The sequence below is a fragment of the Pelophylax lessonae genome (genome assembly GCF_965119305.1).
Source record: "Pelophylax lessonae genome assembly, chromosome: 4".
Lineage (NCBI taxonomy): Eukaryota > Metazoa > Chordata > Amphibia > Anura > Ranidae > Pelophylax > Pelophylax lessonae.
The window spans coordinates 152106546-152133062 of NC_138771.1; the positions used below are offsets into that span (position 1 = coordinate 152106546).

At 45.2% G+C, this 26517-nt stretch overlaps 1 protein-coding gene across 1 annotated transcript in view; it reads right to left on the minus strand.

Moving 5' to 3' along the window:
• Nucleotides 1–6573: 6573 nt before the first annotated feature.
• Nucleotides 6574–26517, minus strand: part of LOC309554852 (transmembrane protein 53-A-like) — a 57557-nt gene continuing 37613 nt past the window's right edge. The window contains exons 2-3 of the mRNA XM_082256574.1: nucleotides 10166–10697; nucleotides 6574–6994 (exon numbers count right to left, since the gene is read on the minus strand). Coding sequence (XP_082112700.1) covers nucleotides 6630–6994; nucleotides 10166–10697 — 897 coding nt within the window. The 3' untranslated portion in view covers nucleotides 6574–6629. The remainder of the gene's footprint in view (nucleotides 6995–10165; nucleotides 10698–26517) is intronic.

Here is a 26517-nt window from a genome sequence, read left to right on the forward strand (position 1 = left end):
TCCTCGCAGCACGTTCAGCCATCAGCATCTCCATATTGGACACCAAGGTCGCCACTACAGCGGCCAGATCAGGTCTCAGAGGGGCCACAGGAGAACTGGGGTCCCACCAGAGCTGGGGGGAATTTGCTGTCCTGAGAATCCATTGCCCAAGAGGAAATAACAGTGCAATAAATTTGGTACTGTCCCTTTAAGACCGCTGCGGAGTGCGCAGCCCACCGCTACAGATACAGTGACAAAAGACCCCCAAACAGGAGAAGAAAACTGAGCCAGAAATGACAATACACAAGGTAATGAGAGAGAGAGCCTGCAGAGCTCTGCAGAGTGTTACCACCGATGTCCCTGCTTCAGAGGAAAAGGAAGTGCTGTCAGAGGAAGGCTGAACTTATAGGCTGCATGACTCAGGCAAAATGGCTGCCCCATAAGACTGAATGGAAGGCTCCGGCAAAATGGCCGCCGAACATGCGGTCGGAACGATTGTTCTGGGACCGCAAAATGGCGTCGGATGGCGCCAAAACAGCATGTAGTATTGCCCATAGTGAAGCCAACATGCTTGCCCATATCTAAAATGGCGGACCGCACGGTTTTACCCCGCTGCGGTCGCCACATACACAGTCTGCACCCCCACAAACACCGAAGTGACACAGGGAATGGGACCCCCAAAAACACACAGCACCGCAGCGCATGTACAAGCGATCCCCCCAGGGACCGCCTCAGGGAGTCACACAGGCACAGACATGGGGAACACACAGCGACACAGACTGCCACCCCAGACAGAGGCCCCACACAGAAGTACTTACCTGTACCAGATGGCGTGGGGAGCCTCTCAGAATGGAAAGCCGCTGTCCTCATCTGACAGGGAATGCCGTTAGCCAGGGACATTGCACTGCAGTATCGCAAATGCATCCAGTGAGGTAGCCACCTCACGGCTGCATCCCTGCTGCGAACAGGGATGGGTCGTTCATAATGCCAGGGCGAACCATGGCTGAACGCTCGATGGCGGGCTGGGGGTCCATCTGACCCTCTGCCCTGGAGAACCAGGGCGGTCAGTCCGAATCCCAGCACCGCATGAATCCATCTTCATCCGAAGAAGCGACTAAAACTAAAGCTGATAAAATAAACAGCTAGTAAAGCAAGAAAAAAAATTACATTTTTAAAAGAAAATCAAATAAAAAAAGATCAGATAGGCTGAGACTGTAGCCCCAGCACAGGGAAGCCTAACTACTCCTGACGCTAGGCAGATTGAAACTGAGTTGGGAGTGGTCACTGCAGGGGGGTTTTGACCTAGTGGGACAGCCCCCAGGGGTGTGTATATGCAAATGCCTTTGTTATTTTTGACTAAGTCTTATGCCTAGCTACTCCTGCGGAGCGGAAGTCAATACCCAATAGTGATGACTTAGAGGCGGCGGCGACTGTCGGTGGACGTAAGAGAAAAAAGGATTTACAACTGCTTTAAGGACAGATCAGCAATAATAATCTCCATTTTTCTCTTATGACTGTTTTTTTAAGGTTTTCAAACTCATGTAAAACTTAAAGTGGATGCAAAGGCACATGTATTAATTACTTTGATTCTCTGTTTTAGGTCCCTGTTCAGTACAGAGTGTGTTTTCCTAAAAATTATAATGCTAAATACCTTCCTTGCAGAGCCCTGCTGTCCTATCATGTGACCTCCCTCTGCTTCCCTTCCCGAGTAAATAAGTACAGTGGGAGGACAGGAGATTCTCCTTTGAATGCAAGCTGGCAGAGGGAGGTCACGTGTCTGCACAGCAGGGCTCTGCGAAGAAGGTATTTAGCATTATAATTTTAGGAAAAACACACGCACTGTACTGAACAGGGACCTAAAACAGAGAGGACCAAATTAATTATTACAGGTTTCTTTACTTTTTAAGCACTGGAGCAGCTGCAGGGAAAAGAATTACACAGGCAGGAGAGGGGAGGGGCAAGAATACAGGGAGAGAGGGAGGGGGACAGGCCCGGACTGGGACAAAAAACAGGCCCGGGCATTTTAGACTGAGCAGCCAATTTTTTCAGGGACCGGGGTGGGGTGATTTGCGGGGACAGCTGGTGACAGGATATTCAGAGTAGGTCCTCTAATGTACAGGGGACGCTGTGATAAAAGGGGTCTGTACTGTAATGATTACAGCGCCCCTAGGAATCATGTCCCCCCTTTTAATCTCTGCTTACTGTGCTCCTCCCACCCCTGCTCTCGTACATCTGAGTCCGAACATGCCCCCCTTACATCAGAGTCCGCACAGAGCCGCCCCTTACATCAGAGACCCCCCTCACAGAGATCGCCTCTCACAGAGACCCCCCCACAGCCCCCCCCCTTTACATCAGAGACCCCCCAGAGCCCCCCCTTAACAACAGATCCCCCCAGAGCCCCCCCTTACATCAGAGACCCCCCCACAAAGCCCCCCCACAGAGCCCTCTTACATCAGAGACCCCCCCCACAGAGCCCCCCCTTACGTCAGAGACCCCCCTTACATTAGTTTTATATACTGAGGCATGAGAGAGGGTGAGCTTACTCACCCCAGGATGGAGGCTCAGGCAGAGGCTGCCTCAGCTTTTCTCCTCTGGGTTTAAACTTCCCCGGGAAGTGTGGGTGGGGCAGACCCAGGGAGAGGGGGGGAAGGACAAGAAGGGGCCGACAATCTCTCTCTCTTTATCCCCTCTCATCCCTGCAGAGAGGAGGAGGGGGAATCTGTTCGCAGCAGGTCTGAGGCTGAGCTGTGAGAGATACAGAGCTCAGCCCTGCAGCCGGAGGAGACACAGGCACAGCGGCAGGTAAGCGGCGGCCACATCCTGTGTTAACCCTGTCCAGGCCGTGGTCATCGCTCACCTTCCGCTGTGTGGCGTGATCGGTGGCCAGTCCGGGCCTGGAGGGGGAGATGCAGAGACCCTGAGGAGATAGCTGGATGACGGAGATACGTAAACTGGCCATGCTATCAGAGATCAGTAGCCATGATAAACGTGGTCAGTTTACAGAGGGGAAGACTGGAACAGGCAGGATCAGCCAGGTATTGTACAACATAGAAAGGGACAATTGACATGGCAAAAGCACTGTTCTATATTTTGTGCCTTAAACAGGAGACAGGAGTGTGTTCTTGATTTTTTTTGTGTTTTTTTAAGGTTACAACCACTTTATGTATACTTTTTTCTTAATTTAATTGTGTTATTAATGCCTTTGTAGTACAATGGTGACATGGACACAAAGCATTTTAACAATAAATAAATGTTTTTTATTTGATTGTATACATTTACGCTTAGAAATAAATATAAAATATGCATTTCATTTGGTCATAATCTACCCTGGATCCTATTTTTCACCAATAGTAGTATCGACTTCTTGCAGGCAAAGTCTAATCCGCACCTGGGCTTCATAAAGAACCTCTCTACGAGGTAGAAGTTTTTATTTTTGGCCTTCAGGTCTTCGCCACTAGCAGCAATTGATGTAAAAGCTGAAGACAACAGCAAGATGTCATATCAATGACAAAATGTGTAGTCTATAAATATACAGAGGTCAGGGCAGCTAGAAATTATTAGTTAAAGAATCCAGAAGGTTAAGGTCATAACCAGAAATGCAGTAGAAGTATCAAATCAAAAACCAAAAGCACTTTGGTGAGGCACTATGCAAAATGTGTGAATGGCTGTAGGCAACTTTTAAGTTAAAAAATTGCCTTAGCGGGCAAGTTGTTAAAGTAGTAAAAAATACCGTAAATCTGTTGATGGAGCTACATTCAAATGTTCATGCACATGTGCACCACAATCTTCTCAAACCCTTACAAAATGTACCTCTTTTAATCCTGAACAATCTTCAAAAAAAAAAAAAAAAAGTCTACCCAGCTATGAAAATGGCAAGTGTTTGTGATGTAAAAAAATCACTAATAAGAGCGATTTGAGCCACTCCAACTTAGAAAAAGGTTCCTGCACTACTTTCTGCCTAACTTCAATACGACTTGCATTGACTTCTGTTAAAGAAGTCGTATGCAAGCTGCGATGTAGTCTCAGCAGTGTGAACCAGGGCTAAATGTGACCTATAATATGTGAAAAATTCAGTTAAAAACAAAAACTGAAACTGAAACCTTTAAAGGGGGAAAAATAAATAAACTTACAATAATGTGGGTGCATAAATATGCACACCCTTAAACTAATACTTTGTTGAAGTACCTTTCAGCATGCAGTCTTTTGTGGGAGGAGTCTATCAGCATAGCATTTTGCCTTGGAAATCTTTGCCCACTCTTTCTTGCAAAAGCACTCCAAATCGCTCAGATTTTAGGGGCATCACCTGTGCACAGCCTTTTTCAAGTTAAGGGCCTTTTACACTGGGCAGATCCGTTTGGCGGAATCCGCTGATTCCCGCTGAGCAGGTGAACGACAGGTCCGTCTCTGCTGGGCAGGTGGATGACAGGTCCGTCTCTGCTCACTGTGCAGAGACGGACCTGTCAGAGTGCCACCCTCTATGGGGAGATCCAATAAAAACAGACCACCTGTCTGTTTTCACCTGATCCCATCCTCCAGACGGATGGAAAAAAGGGTCACCATTCGTCAGGATTTGGCAGACAGGATCGGATAATGGCAGGTGTCAGCGGACATGTCACCGCTGACATCCACTGCTCTATAGGGGTGAATGGAGGGTCTGATCAGGTCTGCCTGAAAAACTGACAGGCAGACCTGATCGGAAAGCCCGTGTGAAAGGGCCCTAACCCAACAGATTTTTAATTGGATTCATGTCCAGGCTCTGGCTGGGCCATTAAAAAAACTTTGAGCTCTTTCTTATGAAGCCATTCTTTTGTTAATTTGGAGGTATACTTTAGGTTGTGGTCATGCTGAAAGGTGAAATTGCACTTCCAGCTTCAACTTTTTAGCAGAGGCTAAAAAGGTGAAGGTCCTGTGCCAAAATTGACCGATATTTGGAACTGTTCAAAAGTTCCTCCACCTGAACTAAAGCCCCAGCTCCACTTGAAAAAAAGCAGCCCCAAAGCATAATTCTGCCACCACCATGTTTCACTGTTGTTTGGTGATGCGCAGTGTTGGTTTTGCACCAAAGATTTTTAAAATTATTGCCAAAACGTTTACACTTGGTCTCATCAGACCAGAACACATTTTCCCACATCTTTTTGTCAGACTTGATGTAGGGTTTTGCAAATTGTAGCCAGGCTAGGATGTTTTTCTTAAGAGAAGGCTTCTGTCTTGACACCCTACCCCACAACCCAGACATATGAAGATTATGGGAGATTGTTGTCACATGTAGTGCACAACAAGTAGTTGACAGAAATTCCTGCAGCTCCTTTAATGTTGCTGTAAGCCTCTTGGCAGCCTCCTGGACCAGTTTACTTCTTGTTTTTTTTAATCAATTTTGGAGGAATATCCAGTTCTTGATAGTGTCACCGTTGTGCCATATTTTCTCAGAGAACAAAGGTTTGTTGTATGGGCGCTTCCGTGGAATACAGCAGGTTTTAATTGAGACACTGAGACACTGCATTTCGGCAGCACTGGAGAGGAGAAGCTGCTCTGAAAGTGATAAAAATAAAAAGACAAGGCGCCTCTAAGTGCAGTAGGCTCTGAGTATTTGTTAGGTTAAAAGTGTAAAAGCACTCACATTTGGTAAATGTGACATGGGCATAGCAAAGATCTGTCTGGAGTGGTTGCAATGAGGACATCCGTCAGACCTCCCAGACCTCTGACGAAGGAGCTGAGCTCCGAAACATGTAACCGCCCACCACCCGCTCTATTGGACACCGGCCGCTGCGTCCACACCCTGCCTTCAGGAAATCTCATACCGACTAAGCTGAGACACAGACGAAAGGACGCATCTACAGGAAGCGGATCACCGGATGTCCTCATTGCAGCCACTCAGCACAGCAGATAGGAAGACTCCAGATAGATCTTTGCTATGCCCATGTCACATTTACCAAATGTGAGTGCTTTTACACTTTTAACCTAATAAATACTCAGAGCCTACTGCACTTAGAGGCGCCTTGTCTTTTTATTTTTGCCATATTTTCTCTACTTGTTGATGACTGTGTTCCATTGTATATCTAATAGACATTTTGTACCCTTCTATTGACTAATAATACCTTCCAACTGTGAGATGCCTTTGATGTTTTGCAAGCTCTTTTGAGATCATGGCTTTTGCTGTAAGAAACAACTGAGTAAATGTCAGAAAAATCCTACTAGAGCAGCCGAACTGTACATGGACTTTATCAAAGTCATGTTCATTTATGACAGGTGAGAACTGACTACTATTTAACATCAGTTTTATTGTGATAGGTATGTGGCTGTGTTCAGAATTAACCAAATTGTAAGAGGGGGAGTACAGGTATGTGGCTGTGTTCAGAATTAACCAAATTGTAAGAGGGTGAGTACACTTATGCAGCCACAATATTTAATATTATATATTTGTTTATTTATGGTCCCCCACTAAACAATTTCAGTTTGTTTTTAATTGAATTGCACAGGTTGAGTCACATTAAAAGGGGAAAAAACGGAAGTGATTTACCTTGGTCTGTTTTTTTTATCGCAAAAACCTGGCATTTTACAGGGGAGTTTTGACTTTTTATATCCACTGTATATAGTATATTATTGGCACATTATTAGTTTATTAATGGCGGAAAAAAGGTGCATTGTTCCAACTATAGTCTGCTTCTAGGAACATTTTTGAGAAGACTGCTTATAAAGCTGTTCAGTAAGTCTGTATACTCTTCTGGGTATTGCCTGAAATGTCCAGCATGAACAGAATTTTGCCATTTCTTTCCTTGCACTTTGATCCCTTGTTTTTCCCAGAATTGCAGAAGCTCCTCCAACACTACATGATCACTCATTGGGTCATTTAAACAGTAGAAGAAGAGAGCTGGGCTGCGAACAGGGGTTTCCCAGAAGGCTTTAATACCCCTTTCATAATAGTCAGCTGTTTGACCTCTTAGGAGTGAAAAGTATAAAAGCATTCCTCGTACCACAAGTGGCTGTAAAAGAGGAGAGCTGACCATGAGCGCGACACCTGAAAACAGAGAAAATAATACTTATTTATACTTTGTACATTTAAATAGTGGATTTTAAATCAGTAATCAACAGAATAGGAAAGTATAAGGTTATTGTGCAGGGAAAGACCTCATAAAATGCATATGACGTGAGAAAATGCAAAGTTTGAAGGTTTTGCATACAGTATTAATGAAAAAAACATAATTAGGGAGACCATCAAAAAAATGGGGTTAGTGAATGTGGTGAAGCTTCACTTCGCAAAAAGTTCCCAATCAGGTCCAAGGAAAATGACTTGCTTGCTCATGGTTAGATATCAGCAGTGCTACCCCACATTCACTAAGCTCTGGAGAATTACACTAGGTTCCAAAAATGTAATTAACTCCTAAAACTATCTTAATTCTTCATTTAAATAAACCTATTCACTGGCGTAATTAGTAGGTTATGCAAAAAAGGTAGGTAACAAATCTAGAGACAATTTACATCCATTAAAACAATACCTTAAAAAAAAAAAAACAGTACATTGGTTACCTAGCCCTGGAATATCTCTAGCTATGGGATATACACTGACCATATATCATAACTTTATTTCCACTGACAAGTGAATATCATTAATTATCTCGTTACAATGGCATGTGAAAGGCAGTGAGCTGTATTAGGCAGCAAGTAAACCTGTTGTCCCTTAAGTTGATGTGTTGAAAGCAGAAAAAAAAAAAATGGGCATCAGTCTGTTGTGTATGGGGATGCGTAGCTGCTGACCGGCCAGGGTGCCCATGCTGACCTATGTCCACAGTCAAAAGCCTCTGCAATTGGCACGCAAGAATGAGAACTGGACTATGGCGCAATGGAGGAAGATGGCCTGGTCTGATGAATCATGTTTTCTTTTACATCATTTGGATGGCTGGGTCCGTGTGCATTGCATTGCTGTGGAAGAGGTGGCACCAGGATGCAGTTTGGGGAAAAAAGGCAAGCTGGCAGAGGCAGTGTGATGAATTGAGCATGCTGGGAAACCTCAAGTCCAGCTATTCATGTGGATGTTACTTGACACATACCACCTACCTAAACATTGTTACTGACCATGTACACCCCTTAATGAGAACGGTATTCTCTGGTGACAGTGGCTTCTTTCAGAAGGATAATGCATCCTGCCACACTGCAAAAATAGTTCAAGAAAAGTTTGAAGTGTTGACCTGGCCTCCAAATTCTAAAGATCTCAGTCCAATCAAGCATCTGCAAAATGCGCAGTAAAAACAAGTCCATCCATGGAGACCCCAACTCACAGCAGGGCTCAACAAATCCCAGGCGCCAGGTCGCATTGTAGACTAGAAACTGAGTCCAGGCGCCTAGGATTTCAGTCGTCTGCTGTCAGGCATCGGGACGCCACTTCACTGATCCAGAGATTTGAAACAAGATGCATTCTAATTGGTCAGCATTGTCACATGGACGGCGCTGACCAATTAGAACCAGGTGCCTCTTCTCCACTTTCAGCACATTCATTGGATGCACTGCTCGACTTCTGCCACTGTCAGCCCTCCTCATTGCGGTCACCCGGCACACATCTATCCAACATCGGGTAAGAGCGCCAGGTCCGCTGAGCGGTCTGTGTGTGTGAGGCTGGTGAATGGTGCACCGGGCATGGGCTCTGCACAGAATTCCATGTGTCAGCCGCTCCCCATCCCAATGTTCCAGTCTGCCTGCGTGTCACTGCTTCCTCAGCCCCCTGGGGGAGGTGGGAATGCAGACTGAGCCCATCCTGCTGTGCCTGAGGGAAGGGCACCATCTACAAATAGTTGGGTGGCACAGTTAACCTTTGGCCAGGTGTGGGAGACTCTCCCCCCCCACCCCCCATAAACACATGTGTGGGGGAGCAGAGCAGGCCATTTTCTGGGTATATGTGAGGAAGGTGGAGGTGGGAGAGTGCCACACTTCTGGAGGATTCCTCTGTACACACCACAGAACTGAGGGGACCTTACTGTACATATACACATCTGCTTGTGATTTTCACCCTCTCACTCTCTCCCCCTCTGCTACCCCCCCCCCCCCAATCTCCCCTTCTCTACCTCCTTCTCTTTTTCCCTCTCGCTCTTTTTTTCTCTCCTCTTTCCATTTCTTTTATTTCTCTTTCTTGTTTTCTTTTTTTTTCTGGGCGCCGGGCAGATGATTTGAAAAACTGGCCCGTAGATTCAAAGAAAATTTGTTCAGCCCTGACTTAATTGCATTATATGCATTAAGAATAGATAAAAAAAACAAAAAAAAAAAAAAACCTTCTGTGTGCAGCAGCCCCCCTAATACTTACCTGAGCCCATCTCGATCCACCGATGTTGCAGGAGAGACTCGGCTGTCCTGGACTCCTCCTTCTGATTGGCTGAGACAGCAGCAGCGCCACTGGTTCCCACTGCTTTCAATCAAACTCAGTGGGCCAATGAGGAGAGAAAGGGGATGGGCCGGGTGGCGACTGTCTGAATGCTGCTTGCTGTGGGGGCATTCAGCGGGAGGGAAAAAGGTGAGCCAAAAAGGGACACGGGAAGAGGAGGATCAGGGCTGCTCTGTGCAAAAGCAGCGCACAGAGCAGGTAAGTATAATATTTTTGTTATTTTAGAAGTGTTAAAAACCAGACTTTAGCATCACTTTAAGTGTCGGTTCACACTGATCCGACCCGACTTCGGGCGACTAATGCCGTCGCCGGTGCACCGCGACTTTGGCGTGGCTTGCAACGACTTCACATAATGGAAGTCAAAGCAAGTCACTCCGACTTTGCAAAAAAAAGGTGCAGGAACCTTTTTCTAAGTCGGAGTGACTTGAGTCGCTCCTATTAGAACGGTTCCATTGCACAGCATGGACCGCTACTTGTCAGGCGACCAAGTCGCCTGACAAGTCGGAACAGTGTGAACCGGCACTTAAGGATTTGCTATTTACAGCTTGGTGCCAAATACCACAGCATACCTTCAGAGGTCCAGTGGCATCCATGCAGCAATGGGTCAGGGTGTTTTGGGGGTAAAAGGGATAAAGCTATGACTGATCAGTGGATATCTTTATTACACATAAGAAACGTAAAAAAAATATATATATATATATATATATATATATATATATATATATATAAAAAAGGCATGCAAATAAATTTTAATCAGATAAAAATGTAGCATGTGATAATTAATGTGATTGGACAGGACAAAATAAATAAATAATTTACCGGTTGCCATCTTTTCCATGCTGCCTATCACAAGACTGTCAAACACTTGGCCTTGAATCCTTTGCAGAATCTCTTGTTGCTTGGATGAACACACCAACATTTGTGCAAACGTGTACGCTCCAACAGACATAGCATGGACAAAAAGTCTGCGAGAAGAAAGATCCTCTTGTCCCATCAAAAGATCCAATAACTGTCTTGCATGTTCTACTCCGGTCCTAGGCCACAGAAAATGGGACAGTGAGCTTTCTGCCACAAATACGTCAAAGCCCAACTTGAAGTAGAGCTGGATATACTTTTCATGAGATTTAGCCTTTGATCCCAGCCATGGAAGAAACAGTAAAAGTGGACGAGGAGACTGACTGCTTTCGGAGTTTGAAGGATTTGTGTACAAAGAAAATGAATTAGAATATTTCTTTACGTTAAGAGGATAAGGTAAAGTATTCGCAGCTTGTTCTTGGGGTACAGTTCCAGATGCTGGGGCCATAGCAAGGGCAGGAGGCTGTAAACTCACTTGATAGTGGAGGTAGGAACTCTGTAGAAACAAAAACATAGAGATACTTTATTTATACAGACAATGTAACAAATATATTGAATTGCACTTTTTCTCCAATGTTGTAAGAGGTTACTGGATGGAAATACTTGGATAAGTAGTTAAAAGAAGAAGAAGTAAACCCTCCTCTGTAACTTGTACCTATAGGTGATCCTATGATAAGACTTACCTACTAGGTACTGTAAATATCTCCTAAACATGCACCGTTTAGGAGAAATTTACATTGCATGCAGCCAGTGACATCACTGGCGCATGCGCTCTGAAGGAACGGCTGCCCGTGCGGTTACTTCAGAGCCCCGTGCTGTGAACGTGTCAAGTAACATCCACATAAACAGCCGTACTCAATGTTTCCCAGCAGAACATTGCTCAATACATCACACCGTCTCTGCCAGCTTGCCTTTTTCCCATATTGCATCCTGGTACCATCTCTTGCGCGGGAGTCACATCATCGCGGCTCCAGCCAATCACATCGCCGGAGCCTGAAAACATGAAAGAATCACCGGGGAAGATGTCAGCAGTGTGCAGGCGCCGCTGCGGGGGGCTTCATTCTAAGGCAAGTATTTCATAATGAGCTAATATGCGATGTCTTACAGGTTGTTTTTTTTTGTAAATGGGTTTACAACCTCTTTAAATGTCCTCAGCATTACAGAAAAATGTGTAAAAATTAGCTAATGTGACTATTACTGGTTATATCATGACCTGAGCTTTCAAAAATGTAATATATAATTATTCATCAGTTATAGCAAGTCCACCCACAAGATATCCACAAAGTATTTGTAAAGGCAAAAAAAAAAAAAAAAAACCAAACATGTTATATTTATCTGCTCTGTGGTTTTGCACAGAGCAGCCCTGATCCTCTTCTTTTTGGGTCCCCCACCCCCTGCCGAGCGCCCCCACAGCAAACCTCCTGCTGTGGGGGCACTCGTTTGTGCTTGCTCCCGAGCCCCGCTCTGTCTCCCCGGGGAGTGGCTCTCCCGGGCCCCTCCTTCAAGGGCTGTGATTGACAGCAGAGGGATGATTCCAGCTGCTGCATCTCAGCCAATGAGGAGGGAGAAACTCGGAAGAGCCACTGCTATTGTGCACATTCCTGGATCAAGCTCGGGTTTAGGTAAGTATTAGGGGGGAATGAGGGTGGAGCTGCACACTGAAGGTTGTATAGAATGTATGAAGATAAAAAACCTTCAGCCTTTCGAACCACTTAAATTTTGGAAAGGCATGAGTTGTCATTTTACTACACTCCCCTTAGCACTTGCATAAATAATGAATCACTGACCCCAAACTCTTAATGTACATACCTGTTCTGAAGCATTACAGGGAGGATCAGCATGACAGCCAGCAATCTAGAATTTTCAGAACGAAAGGTCAGCAGGGATTGCCACCGCATTTCCTTCAGTACCCATTTTCAGCATTTTTATTTGGACATTTGTTTTTTTATGTCTAAAATGTTCGATTGAATGTGAGAGAGGTATATAAAATATCTGAACTTATACCTTAGCAATGTTTTTCTTTCTCCGCTGAAAAGTATTTTAGAGATTGTCTACTGCCTATTTCTCAGTGGTTTAGTCCTATAAAAAAAGACCAGTGTGTCGTGCCTGCTGACAGTCCAGGGGAGCACAAGTCTCTAGTGGTGCAGGGTCATCCAGTATAGAGACCAGATCACTTGACCTGTCACAGGCAGGACTCCAAAAACTTCCCAGGGTGAAGATCCTGCTATACTTAAACGATGTCCAACAGAGACCAGGCCAGAATATAAACTCACAGAAGGACACCCTGACTGAGCAGAAACTGTCTTTTCTGGGGAACCAGATAGAAGCTACAGTAAGAGGGGCACACCCAGAGAGGGGAGGGAGGGGAGAGACCAGTTCATTTACCCCAGGGACTTCTTGATCAAAAAAGACCATCTGGATGTCTCGCCTTGAATCCAGGCTAACAAACATGAAGGGGGAGGCTTAAAAACATCAGAGAGTCTACAAGAGATGGGAAGACCATGATGGAAGGACACCTTCTCAACAGTGGCGGCTGGTGCTCAAAATTTTTGGGGGGGAGCAAATAGAAAAATGTAATAGGCATTGCTTTGCGGCAAAAAACGCAGTAAAAGATTGCGTGACTTTGAGGTCACAAAAGTGTGAAAGGGGCCTTCAGTAATTAAGGTATAGCGTGCCCCCTTTCAATGCACAGAGATCTGCGTGCCCCCTTTCAATGCACAAAGATCAGCGTGCCCCCTTTCAATGCACAGATGCCAGCGTGCCCCCTTTCAATGCACAGATGCCAGCGTGCCCCCTTTCAATGCACAGATGCCAGCGTGCCCCCTTTCAATGCACAGAGACCAGCGTGCCCCCTTTCAATGCACAGAGACCAGCGTGCCCCCTTTCAATGCACAGAGACCAGCGTGCCCCCTTTCAATGCAGAGATGCCAGCGTGCCCCCTTTCAATGCACAGATGTCAGAGTGCCCCCTTTCAATGCACAGATGTCAGAGTGCCCCCCTTTCAATGCAGAGATACCAGCGTGTCCCCCTTTCAATGCAGAGATACCAGCGTGCCCCCTTTCAATGCAGAGATACAGGGTGCCCCCATTCAATGCAAAGATAGAGATGCCAGCATGCCCCCTTTCAATGCAGAGATGCCAGCGTGCCCCCTTTCAATGCAGAGATGCCAGCGTGCCCCCTTTCAATGCAGAGATGCCAGCCTGCCCTCTTTCAATGCAGATGCCAGCGTGCCCCCTTTCAATGCACAGATGCCAGCGTGCCCCCTTTCAATGCAGAGTGAACAGCGTGCCAAGCCCCCCCCCCCCCCTGAAGTGCACTTACCTGTAGCAGCGGTTTCTCTTCAGTCCCCCGGCGTCTCCTCGAGTCCTCAGTCCTCCTGCCTCCTCCTTGGCCTGGCATGGGGTTTGCCTTTCGGCCAATCAGGAAGCGCGTATCGGACCCGCTTCCTGATTGGCCAGGAGGAGGATCCGTGGGCACACTGCTCTGCGCCCCGGGTCCGCCCTTTGCTGAAGCCTATTAGAGCCTCTGGCTCTAATCAGGTGACTAAAAAAAAAAGCCCCATTGAACCCCATGCGTCCGGCGCCCCGCATGCAGATTAGGGGTCGGACGCATGGATAAGGGGGCCGGCGCCCCTGCGCCCCCAACACACCACGCCGCCACTGCTTCTCAACACCCTACAAACCTTGAAATTAAAAAGAAGGGGGAATTTTCCTGACAGATACAAAATGAATCAATGGCCCACAGGAGTTGACTGCTTTAGCAAGGATCTGACACCTGAACACCCTGCTGTCTACAAGTAGAGATGATGTGGTGTGTTTTTGTACTGACTGCACTCCCTGAAATTCTCCTCTCAGCACCTCTAATTCAGAAGGCAGGCTCTGTGAATTTAGGGTGTAACATGTTACATGCTCAACATCTGTCTGCTCTCCCCTCATGACAGTTGGCCAGGAATCTTCTCCCTACTCCCGCTGTCAGAATTCAAAAAGAGCGTGGCCAGGGCTTCCACTAGGCAAATTAGGCAGTTACCTAGAGCAGGGCTCGACAAATTTGCTATGAATCTAGGAGCCAGCTAAAAAAGTTAGGAGCCAGTTTTTTTTTTTTTTGTAGCGTGGTTTGTCAGGGCAAGTAATTTGCGCCCCCTAACTCTAACTTACAGCAGAGCGGTCAGTCAATAACTCCAATGTAATGCATTACGTCAAGGTTATGGGCTGGCCAGAAAGAATGGCATTAAAAACCTGTTATAGGGGAAACTCCTTTTTATGCTAATGCATCATGACTGCAGCATGTAAAATACCCTCATCTGCTGCCTATTGTAGCTTAAGGGTGGCAAAAACATGTCTTTGTTTTGCACCCAACTGCACATCTAAATAAAGCCTTTGTGACATTTTAAATAAAATACAGAAAAGGATGAAAGAAGTATCCCAGCGCTGCTGATCTTCTGTTGCCTCTTTGCAGCTACTTCCTGCCTGTGTGTTCCCCCTGTGGTGATTGTTGATAATACACAGGGCTTTATCACAGGGCTTTATCAGAGGACATAAAAAGATAATTTTAAAGCATGCCTTGCCTCATCTCCCCTCCTCCACCTCACAGCCCACCTTAAACAACTGCACTATTAGAACAGCGGCTCAGTGTGTCACAGCATGGACACATGAACACACACACAGGCAGCCCCCGTGCTCTATCCTCCACCAGTCCAGTACTCTCCCCCCTCCATCACAGTAGTGACAGTCTGCCTGCTAGGTCAGGTAAAGGCCACACAGGCTGCCGGGTCCCCCTCCTCCTCACTCTTCTCCAAGGTCTGAACTACTGTGGTCTCTTGGGGAGGAAGGCCAGCCTGATAAGGACGCTACGGGCAGCATAAGAGAACTCAGAGAGCAGCCATTCCGGACCTTGCTCTGGCAGAGGAGAGGAGGCCGGCCCCGTCCCCTCTCATGTTACTCACAGCCGGACTTCAGATTACTGCACGGCTCCAGGGAAAACACGGAGACCAGGGAGGGGGAGAGCGGAGCATCAGCTGCCTGACACTCTGAGCTGCATGTCTGGGCAGTCAGGAGTTGCAGAGAGTGGGCTGGCGGCAAATCAGGAGCCAAGACGCGGTTTCTGGTCGCCATGGCGACCGGGGTTTGTCGAACACTGACCTAGAGCACACTGCTGCCTAGGGCGCAGCCCCGGCCTCTGGTTTCAGTCTATCCTCTGTGCAACATCTGTGGTCCACAGTGAGGAGTGTGGCTCCTGTGCCCACCTGTGGCAAGAATTCTAGCATCAGAACCCCTGCATAACACTAAACGGATGACCTGTATGGGGATTTTAAAGCATCGCCTATAAAATGTATTTATATATATATATATATATATATATATATATATATATATATATATACAGTGGGTACGGAAAGTATTCAGACCCCCTTAAATTTTTCACTCTTTGTTATATTGCAGCCATTTGCTAAAATCATTTAGGTTCATTCTTCTTCCTCATGAATGTACACATAGCACCCCATACTGACAGAAAAACACAGAATTCTTGACATTGTTGCAGATTTATTAAAAAAGAAAAACTGAAATATCACATGGTCCTAAGTATTCAGACCCTTTGCTGTGACACTCATATATTTAACTCAGGTGCTTTCCATTTCTTCTGATCATCCTTGAGATGGTTCTACACCTTCATTTGAGTCCAGCTGTGATTGATTATACTGATTGGACTTGATTAGGAAAGCCACACACCTGTCTATATAAGACCTTCCAGATCACAATGCATGTCAGAGCAAATGAGAATCATGAGGTCAAAGGAACTGCCTGAAGAGCTCAGAGACAGAATTGTGGCAAGGCACAGATCTGGCCAAGGTTACAAAAGGATTTCTGCTGCACTTAAGGTTCCTAAGAGCACAGTGGCCTCCATAATCCTCAAATGGAAGACGTTTGGGACGACCAGAACCCTTCCTAGAGCTGGCCGTCCGGCCAAACTGAGCTATCGGGGGAGAAGAGCCTTGGTGAGAGAGGTAAAGAAGAACCCAAAGATCACTGTGGCTGAGCTCCAGAGATGCAGTCAGGAGATGGGAGAAAGTTGTAGAAAGTCAACCATCACTGCAGCCCTCCACCAGTCGGGGCTTTATGGCAGAGTGGCCCGACGGAAGCCTCTCCTCAGTGTAAGACACATGAAAGCCTGCATGGAGTTTGCTAAAAAACACCTGAAGGACTACAAGATGGTGAGAAATAAGATTCTCTGGTCTGATGAGACCAAAATAGAACTTTTTGGCCTTAATTCTAAGCGGTATGTGTGGAGAAAACCAGGCACTGCTCATCACCTGTCCAAAACAGTCCCAACAGTGAAGCATGGTGGTGGCAGCATCATGCTGTGGGGGTGTTTTTCAGCTGCAGGGACAGGACGACTGGTTGCAATCAAGGGAAAGATGAATGTTGCCAAGTACAGGGATATCCTGGACAAAAACCTTCTCCAGAGTGCTCTGGACCTCAGACTGGGCCGAAGGTTTACCTTCCAACAAGACAATGACCCTAAGCACACAGCTAAAATAATGAAGGAGTGGCTTCACAACAACTCCGTGACTGTTCTTGAATGGCCCAGCCAGAGCCCTGACTTAAACCCAATTGAGCATCTCTGGAGAGACCTAAAAATGGCTGTCTACCAACGTTTACCATCCAACCTGACAGAACTGGAGGATCTGCAAGGAGGAATGGCAGAGGATCCCCAAATCCAGGTGTGAAAGACTTGTTGCATCTTTCCCAAAAAGACTCCTGGCTGTATTAGATCAAAAGGGGGCTTCTACTAAATACTGAGCAAAGGGTCTGAATACTTAGGACCATGTGATATTTCAGTTTTTCTTTTTTAATAAATCTGCAACAATGTCAACAATTCTGTGTTTTTCTGTCAGTATGGGGTGCTATGTGTACATTCATGAGGAAGAAGAATGAACCTAAATGATTTTAGCAAATGGCTGCAATATAACAAAGAGTGAAAAATTTAAGGGGGTCTGAATACTTTCCGTACCCACTGTATATATTATATATATATATATATATATATATATATATATATATATATATGGTACTGAAGTTCTATGCCGTTTCTTGGACGCAAACATACATCCCTACAGGTCATCATTCTAGTGTTATGCAGCAGTACTAGTTCTAGAATTATTGAATTCATTTTGCAGATTTTTTTTTTTTTTTTTTTGGGGGGGGGGGGGGTAATAAAATGTCTGGTCTTGCCTAGGGCACAAAGAAAGTCTAGCACCAGCCCTGAATGTGGGCGTGCAGGGTGACCCCCCATACAATGGCGTTATTCATTCACTGTGAATTAGTTCTGTGAATTAACTACAAGTACCGCCAGCCTTTGCGTCAGGTGGCTTGTAGTTCTCAATGAACTACCAGGGCATAGGGGAGTGCTCTAGGTAGTTTAATGATCTTCCTATCATTTAGTAATTGCCTGCCCATAGCAGAGGTACTGTCAGTACTACACTGACATTCTGCTGGAGCCTGACATTGCACCCATGATCTGCTGATCGCGGGTGCAATGCTTTACAGGCTCCTAAAAAAATGCACATTTTTTTTGCATTTATTTATTATTATTTTTTGAAGTGAACTTGAAATTCAATACAGAAATTATTATATATAATTTAACCATAGATAGATATGCTTTAAATCTGTTTTTTGTGCTAAGCATTTATGGGATTTACAGCATATCTATGGTTAAAATGTAAAATTATATTTATTTCCACATTGCGTTTCGTTTATCCTATTTAAAGAGGTTGTAAACCTCAGAAATAAGGAGCCGACGGTCACGGCACGGGTCTCTGAAGGAACGGCACGAGCGGCTGTTCCTTCAGAGCGCATGCGCCAGTGATGTCAGTGGCTGCATGTAAGGTAAATATCTCCTAAACGGTGCATGTTTAGGAGATATTTACAGTACCTATAGGTAAGTCTTATCATAGGCTTACCTATAGGTACAAGTTGAAGAGGAGGGTTTACTTCCTTTTTAAGAACAATCTTGAAGTTTAAAAATGTACTTTAAGAATCCCACAAGTTTACTGCCTTGTATGCAGTGACACATTCACTAGGACTTGTAAATATGCACTAACATGTCACACATTTCACATAGCCTACTTGCAGAAAACAAGGTATTATAGAATATTATGTAGTCCTTAAAAATGGACAGTAAACCAAAAGAATGAGCAGAGGAGAAGTCGCAAAGCATACAGTACATGTAATCTAGTAAGCTGTTGAAAGAGATGGCTGGCAGATGGGCAGCACCCACAACATGAGACGCCAAGCAGGCCATAGAAAAACTTCCAGCATGATCATAATAAGTAATTAACAGAGTCTAGAAAGCCTCTTATTCCAGCCTTGTGGTAAATAGCCTCTGTAGTAATAAAATACAAATATGCGAGTCTGGGTTTTGAACTGAGTTTGAACCACCAGAGCCAAACAATAAACAGTTTCCATAATTCCTGCTATGATGGAGTTCTATTCATAATTCATAATTCATGGTCACATAGTCAGGTGCTAGGTTAAAGCATTTAATTGTTCTTCTGCTTATCAGGGAGCAGGATTTCTAGTTTTGTCTGTTACATGTGTCCAGGTGGGATTCACTTGGATACAGTTGGGACACTCCCTCAGACCAATAGGGTAGCCTGTTGGACAGTGGAGGAAACCCAGCCAGTGACACACAGGCTTTTGTGACAGTCCCAGTGGGAGGGCACAACAGCAGTGCATCCTGGGATTGGTCATAAAAGCCAAAGGCACATGTGACAGGGCATCTTTGGTGGGAAGCAGAGTCCCAGGGGGAGGGTGAAGGCTGTCTCTCCTCCTGTCAGAGGGGAAGTGGTCACAGGCAGTCGGCTTAGTGGACCAGACGTGTGGGGCTGAGTTGTGAGGTCCTGTGGAAACTGACAGTGGAGCAGTGGCTGATTCCTGCGAAAAACAGTGTCCGTGAGTACCAGGGAGCTTGCCAGGGGTCTGTCCAGGAAGGGGACCACTCCAGGGAGGTCGGTGGACAAAGCCAGCACACACAGTGTGTCAGAAAGGGGGGGTGCCAAGATAGACCCTGAAGAGAAGCATAAAGTACTGTTCATCATTTAAAACCTTCACCTCAGTGGCAAAGTGAAGCAGCGGCCTTGCTGCACACACCACAGATAGTTGTCCTCAAATTGTGCATAGTTGCTAGTTGGAGTATCCCACTCATCCCTTCTCTTATCCCAGTTCCAAAATAAAGTACAAAAAAACAAATCCCCTGGACTGTTCATTGAGCCAAGGACTTAAAAGCTAGAAGTTCAATTGTTTGTTGCTGTGGGTAACCCAGGGAAATCCACTCCAATCAGCTCCCATGGGGGCAGTGCTACACATAAAAGAAAAAATTACAGACATCCAAAAAGCCTATGTATGAGGAGCAAAATTCCAATAAAAGATATTCGATCTGTTTAGCAAAATATGCATAGGATTTAAACATTTGGACCTCTACCAAATCGTTATTTCAGTTTATGCAATATGTTGGATGTCACATTGCAAAATCTCAGATGGAAATAAAGTTTAATTTAGAGAAATTGGCAATTACCCTTTTGCTGCCACCAACATAAGGCTTAAATTAGCAGCCATGGGGTGGTGGTGGTTATTTGCACACACACCTGACTGCTACAGCAGCTAGCAGTATGTGTGTGTATATATTTATCAAGCTGACATCCACCCAATCACTTTCACAACCACTGTATCCCAATCTCTGACGAGGAGGATGGCAGGTTTTGCATGATAGAACAGAGGGAGATCAGTGAATCCTCCCTCTGGTAAACAAACCCAGAAGTGATATGTATTAAGTCACTTAGTTTAAAGCCATCATTCTCTCGCTGCTGTGGCCTAGGATGAAGCTGATCAAGCACAATGTGGTACATTATGGGTCCTACAGACCCCTAATATCTCATTAAAGAGGACCTGTCACCAGCAATAGGATATCACATAGTGGGCTATTAAATCCCTATGTAATAACAATAAAGTTGTACAAATTAAAAATAATAAAAAAAAAAAGTAAAAATATGATTAAAGCTGCACCCTCACGTACCAAAACATACATATGTAAAACATGCCTTGGGTACAGCTATGAACAAAAATCATAGCTCCCAACTGTCCCCGATTTCGAGGGACTGCCCCTAATTTGGAACAAAGTCCCTCTGTCCCTCTTTCCTCCTCATTTTGGTCTGATCTACATAGTTTTATATAAAATGCACTACTTATCAAAGTGTGTTTCCCAGTGCTAAACCTTTTATCCAATTTCTAAATTGCTGCATTCATAAATTCCAAACGCCAATATAAAAGTAATAGTAAAATTAACCAGAGTTTTTTTTTTTTTTTTTTTGTACAATCCTCCTTTAAAGGGGAGGATGGCGGGGGGTGTCCTATGCCTACATACTTTTGCTAATAGGTGTCTCATCTCAGAAAGTTGGGAGGTATGCAAAATCTACTTATGAGTTACACGTTACATATCGCCACATATGTTGGAGTAGAAGCAATAATTATAGGGCCATCATTTATGGTTAACTCTGAACTGATCAACCTGTGCTGCCCCACCTGCAACCCTTTGGAACTTTGTATGCAGCCCTCAGGGCCCTGCCAACACTAATCTGTGTTACCATATTGCCCTGTTATAGCAATGATTTCTAGCAGTCTTATGTAATATGTCTCCAATCTATGACTGTTTCTGAATCGTCACTAGCTTCTAACAATTGCAATAGCATGTTCACCTCTCCTAGACCATGTTCGCAGTCTCTGGCCATCTCTTGTATCAGGTCTACAGTGAACCCATTTATTAACCACTTGCCAACTGCCCCACGTAGATATACTGCGGCAGGTCGGTTTGGCTGCGCATAATCACGTATAGCTACGTGATGCGCATTCATGGGTCTAGGGCGCGCTCCCGCTGTGGCCTGATTGAGCTCAGAACTGATCAGTCACCAGATGTAGGCCAATGATTTTTGGCCTGGATCTGGTGATCGGTTCTGGCCAATGGCATCATGTCCTCGGTCTGTGTAATGTAAACACAGGCAGGGGGAAGTGATGTAATCTTCTCCTGGAACTGAAAGGGCTCCAGGAGAGAAGAAGCAGCAGCATGTAACTGAGTACAGAATCACTACACTGACACCAGTACACATAGGCACACTTTTAACCCCTTGATCACCCCCCAGTTAACCCCTCACAGTGTACACAATATACAGTGTATACAGATTATTACCGATCAATGTATTAGTGTCTCTTGTGACCCTAATTTGCGCTTGTGCCAAGCTCAGATAAGTTTAGGGCACCCACCATCTATCCCCCTAATTAAGGTTTAACCCCTTGATCTCCCCCAGTTAACCCCTTCACTCCCCATCACGGTGTATACTACAGTATATAGCTAATTACTGATCACTGTATTAGTGTCACTTGTAACCCTAGTTTGCGCTAGCGAAAGGCCCAGATAGGGGATGTATGGCCCTAAACCTATTAAAGGTTTAACCCCTTCACTGCCCTGTCACAGTGTACATTATATACAGTGATCAATGATCACTGTATTAGTGTCACGGGTGACGCTAGTTAGTGTCAGTGGTCCCACCACATTTTCTAAAAGTTTTAACCCCCTGATCCCCCCCCCCAGTTAACAGTTATTTAGGGTCAATCACAGATTGCCAGTAAAACACTAACACATACACACACACACACACACACACACACACACACTATACACATCCATTACTAGTATAGTGTTTGAACAGATCAATATCTTTGATCTAATTAGAACTGTACTAGCGTCCCCATAGTTTCGTGTTCCCAAAAATGCGGTGTTAGCATGATCAGCACTGACACCTGCGTTTAGCCACTCTGCCCCCAGCCCACCCCACCAAAGCAAGTGCAGTAATCAATAGATTACTGTCACTTCCAAAACACAACACACAAAACCACAGCATTAGCAGAGTCAGGCCTGATCTCTGAAAGCACTAGCAGTTTTTTTTTGTAGCGGGTCAAACAGTTTTGACAACCAGGTGCTTTTTTACCTGCGAGTCACACTAGGTACCTGTAAATTTATTGGCCAAAATGTTAAGTCAGAGGTACACTAGTGGAGAGTCCTACAGGATACTGAGCATGACCGATGAGAGTGATGGGGGAAGCCTCACGGTCAGAATCAGGCTCAGTATACGAACCTGTAGAAAGCAGTGGCACCCTGACAAAGCTCTGACGATGGAGCGGTCCCTGCTATGGTCAGGCATACCCGACCCCGTTCTTCTGTTGCTGAAGTGCAAAACCCGCAGAGTTCTCGTATGCAGCAGTGTCGGTAGTAGTGCCGCTCAACCTTCTGCTGAACTGCCAAGCACCAGCGGCCTAGTACATCCTGGTCCTAGACATACCAGCACTGCAGTAACACTTGGTGACGTGGCGGGTCCCATAAGTGCAGTTCAAGCTGGTGTGGTGGCTAGCACAGGTAGTGTCCTGCAGCCACCAAGAATTCAAAGACAGGCTCGTAGAGCCCATAGCGTCCTTCCTGATGCACTTGCAAATCCCAATTGGCAGTCCACAGATTCTGAAGAGCTCGTACTACCCCCCCCCCCCCATTCACTGGTCAACCCAGAATTTAGGTGGAAACAGCTGATTATAATTCCCTTATTTTTTTTTAGCTGTTTTTCACAGAAGATCTGTACAGATCTATTGTGGATCAAAGCAATTTGTTAGCTAATCAATTCCATCACCGCCAATCCAAATTCAAACCTTGCCAGACAATTTGGCTGGAAACCTATAACGGTTCCAGAATTTAAGACCTTTCTGGGCCTATCCCTCAACATGGGCATTACGGAAAAAAAAAAAAGAGTGAGTTTCTGTCATATTGGTCCACTGACCCAATTCACCATATACCCGTGTTCTCTGCTGCCATGGCCAGGGCTTGATATGAGCAAATATTGTGGTTAATGCATTTCAATGACAATAAACTGTCGTCCTCGGGGTGACCCTGGATATGACCGGCTCCACAAAATTCGGCCCCCCCGTAAACCATTTCAATCAAAGATTTGCAGCCTTGTTTATCCCCCAAGGTGTCTGTGTTGACGATTCCCTGATTAAATTTTCTGGTCGTCTTGCTTTCAAACAGTTTATCCCAAGCAAGCGCGCCAGATATGTGGTCAAGATATACAAGCTCTGTGACAGGGCCAAAGGCTATACATGTAGTTTTCGGGTTTATGAGGGAAAAGACAGCAATGTGGAGCTCCCCAACTTCCCAGACTACATGGGGAGCAGCAGCAAGATTGTTTGGAACCTGGTGTCACCCTTATTCGGAAAGGGGTACCATTTGTACATGGACAATTTTTATTAAAGCGTGCCACTTTTTAGACACCTCTTTCATTTAGGAATTGGCGCATGTGGCACCGTGCGATTCCAACGACCAGATAATGGGATCGTACTTAATTGCCCATAAGGCCAGACGCTGGTACAAAAAAAGTGTCTGTGTACTTATTTCAATTGGCTCTTTTTAAACGCTTATGTGTTATACAAAGCATCTGGACAAACTGGATCCTTCCTAAAATTCCAGGAAAAGATCATCAGAGCCCTTCTGTATCCAGGAGGTGCTGTGGCCTAACTTCCCGATCAAGATGCAGTGAGCAGGCTGCAGGAGAGGCATTTTCCGGATGTCATCCCGAGTACCCCTTCCCAAAGAACACCCCAAAAAGCAGGAGCACATGCGGTTTCCTGCGGTTGGAGCACATGCTGGCTACAAGATACACCATACCAGGAAACATTGCTTTCAACACTTGGAGAAGTTTGTGAGTGTTTTATTTGCTATTTATTTTATAAAAAGCTTAGTTTAAACGTACTACACTATGGAAGCATGTTCTTTTATATGATGGCGATAACGAGGAGATGTGGAGGAGATTACCCTATAAGATTAAATAGTTGGAGTGTCCCCTACCCCTGGAAGGAGGTGCAAGACTACCCCTGTGGATATTTTAAAGGCTTGAACCCTGCCTACCCTTGGTAAGTAGGGAGGAGAGAGGGGAGCACGGTGCAGAACACTGATCACAGTGAGATCATGAGTGGAACAGAATTGCACATTGGACACTGGTCACTTTATGATTCATATGAACTGTATTGCAGAAGGACTATTCAGCAGATGAAGGAAGATATTTGAAAAGTCACGTTGGCACTTGTTATTTATTTATTCACAGATGTTTTAATTTACATAATTTATGTTTATTTGTGGATATATTTAGCACAATTATTTAGATTGATTATACAATATATGGAAACTATATGATTGCTAGACACAACACGGTTGAGCACTTTATAATTTATGTATATTGATTTTATCTATATATTTATTATAAGCTCTTTTAGGGTGTTAATATGCAAATACTGACACATCCTCTTAATAGATTGTTTAAGAACACTTTATAAGCTATTTCAAGGCATCGCTGATTCACCTGTATGTGGCTAGACTGCCAAAATGTCTCACACATGGAGTATCCCTGTACTCAGGAGAAGAAGCAGAATTTATTTTGGGGTGTAATTTCACATATATCCATGGCATGTGTGAGCAATATAGCATTGAAGTGAAAACTTTGTGTAAAAACGAAACTTGTGGCAAAATATAAAATATTCCATGGACTTAACATGCCGCTCAGCAAATAGTTTGGAGTGTATACTTTCCAAAATGGGGTCATTTTGGGGAGTTTTTTGTTATCTTGACGTTTCAGGGCCTCGGAAAAGGCAGTGAGGAAGTAAAATGCGCAATTTACGCCCTTAGAAAGATTGAAGGCGGTGATTGGTTTCTGGGGTCACGTACACAGCTAGGCTCCCAAAAAGTCTCACACATGTGGTATCCCTCTACTCAGGAGATGCAGTAGAATGTATTTTGGGGTGTCATTCCACATATACCCATGGCATGTGTGAGCAATATATGATTTTAGTGACAACTTTGTGTTAAGAAAAAAAGTAGTAATTTTCCCAAAACTTGTGGCAAAATATAAAATATTCCATGGACTCGACATGCCTCTCAGCAAATAGCTTGGGGTATATACTTTCAAAATGGGGTCATCTAGGGGGTTTTATGCTAATCTTGACATTTCAGGGCCTCTGAAACCGTGATAAGTAGTGAGAAAGTGAAATGAGCATTTTACGCCCTTTGAAATTCTGAAGGTGGTGATGGGTTTTTGGGGTCCTGTGTATGGCTAAGCTCCCAAAAAGTCTCACACATGGAGTATGCCCATACTCAGAAGCAGGAGAATATATTCTGGGGTGTAATTCCACACATTCCCATGGCATGTGTGAGAAATATATAATTTCAGTGACGACTAATTTTTTTTTGTTATTTTTCAATCACTTGTGACAAAAAAGAATATTCATTTTCTCTTACGTCCTCCGACAGTCGCCACCACTTCATATTCATCACTAATGGGGTTATTGACCTTTGCTCCGCAGGAGTAGCTAGGCAACAAAATTTGTTAATATCAAAGCTTTTAGCATATCCCACCCCTAGGGGGTGGTCCCCTCAGTCAATACCTCCCTGCTTCCTGCATTCCCAACTCAGTTTCTAATGCCTAGCTTAGAAGTAGCAAGGCTGTTTCTGTGCTGGGGCTCTCAGTCTCAGCCTCTTTTCTCTTTTTGATTTTATTTTGAGTTTTTTTCTCTTTCTTTTACTTAGCTGTTATTTTTCAGCATTAGTTAGCTTCTTCGGATGAAGATGATCATGCGGAGCTGGGTCTCGGACTGGCCACCCTGGATCCCAGGGTTCAGGGCCAGGGGCTTCCCAGCCTGCCATCGAGCGTTCAGCTCAGGTTTCCCTGGCATATTGAACGACCCATCCCTGTTCGCTGCAGGGATGCTATCTGTGAGGTGGCTACCTCACTGGACGCCATTGCACCGCAGTTCCACTGCGTCCTGGCTGCGACACTCCCTGTCCTCAGTGCAGCGGTTTGGTCGCTGGAGAAGGCTCCCCACGCCATCCGGACTGGTAAGTTTACATCTATGTGGGGACCTGTCTATTTCGGTGTCAGTCTGGGACTGTGTGACCCTGCATGTCTGTGTAAATGCTGAGCTCCCTGTCAGATTCCTGTGTGGAATAGCTGCCTGTCTGTGGGCTGCGAGGGGGGGGGGGGGCTCTCCCGCTCTGCTGTGTGAATGCATGAAGCAGTCTGGGCTAGACATGCGGTGCGGCGATCGCTACTGCGGCCCGCCATTCTTTTGCGCATATTTTATGGTGCCCGGTCCTGTGTGGTATGGCGCGGCGTTTTGGCGCCAAACGCCGCCATTTTGGCGGCGATCGATCAGGCCACATGTCGGCGCCATTTTCTC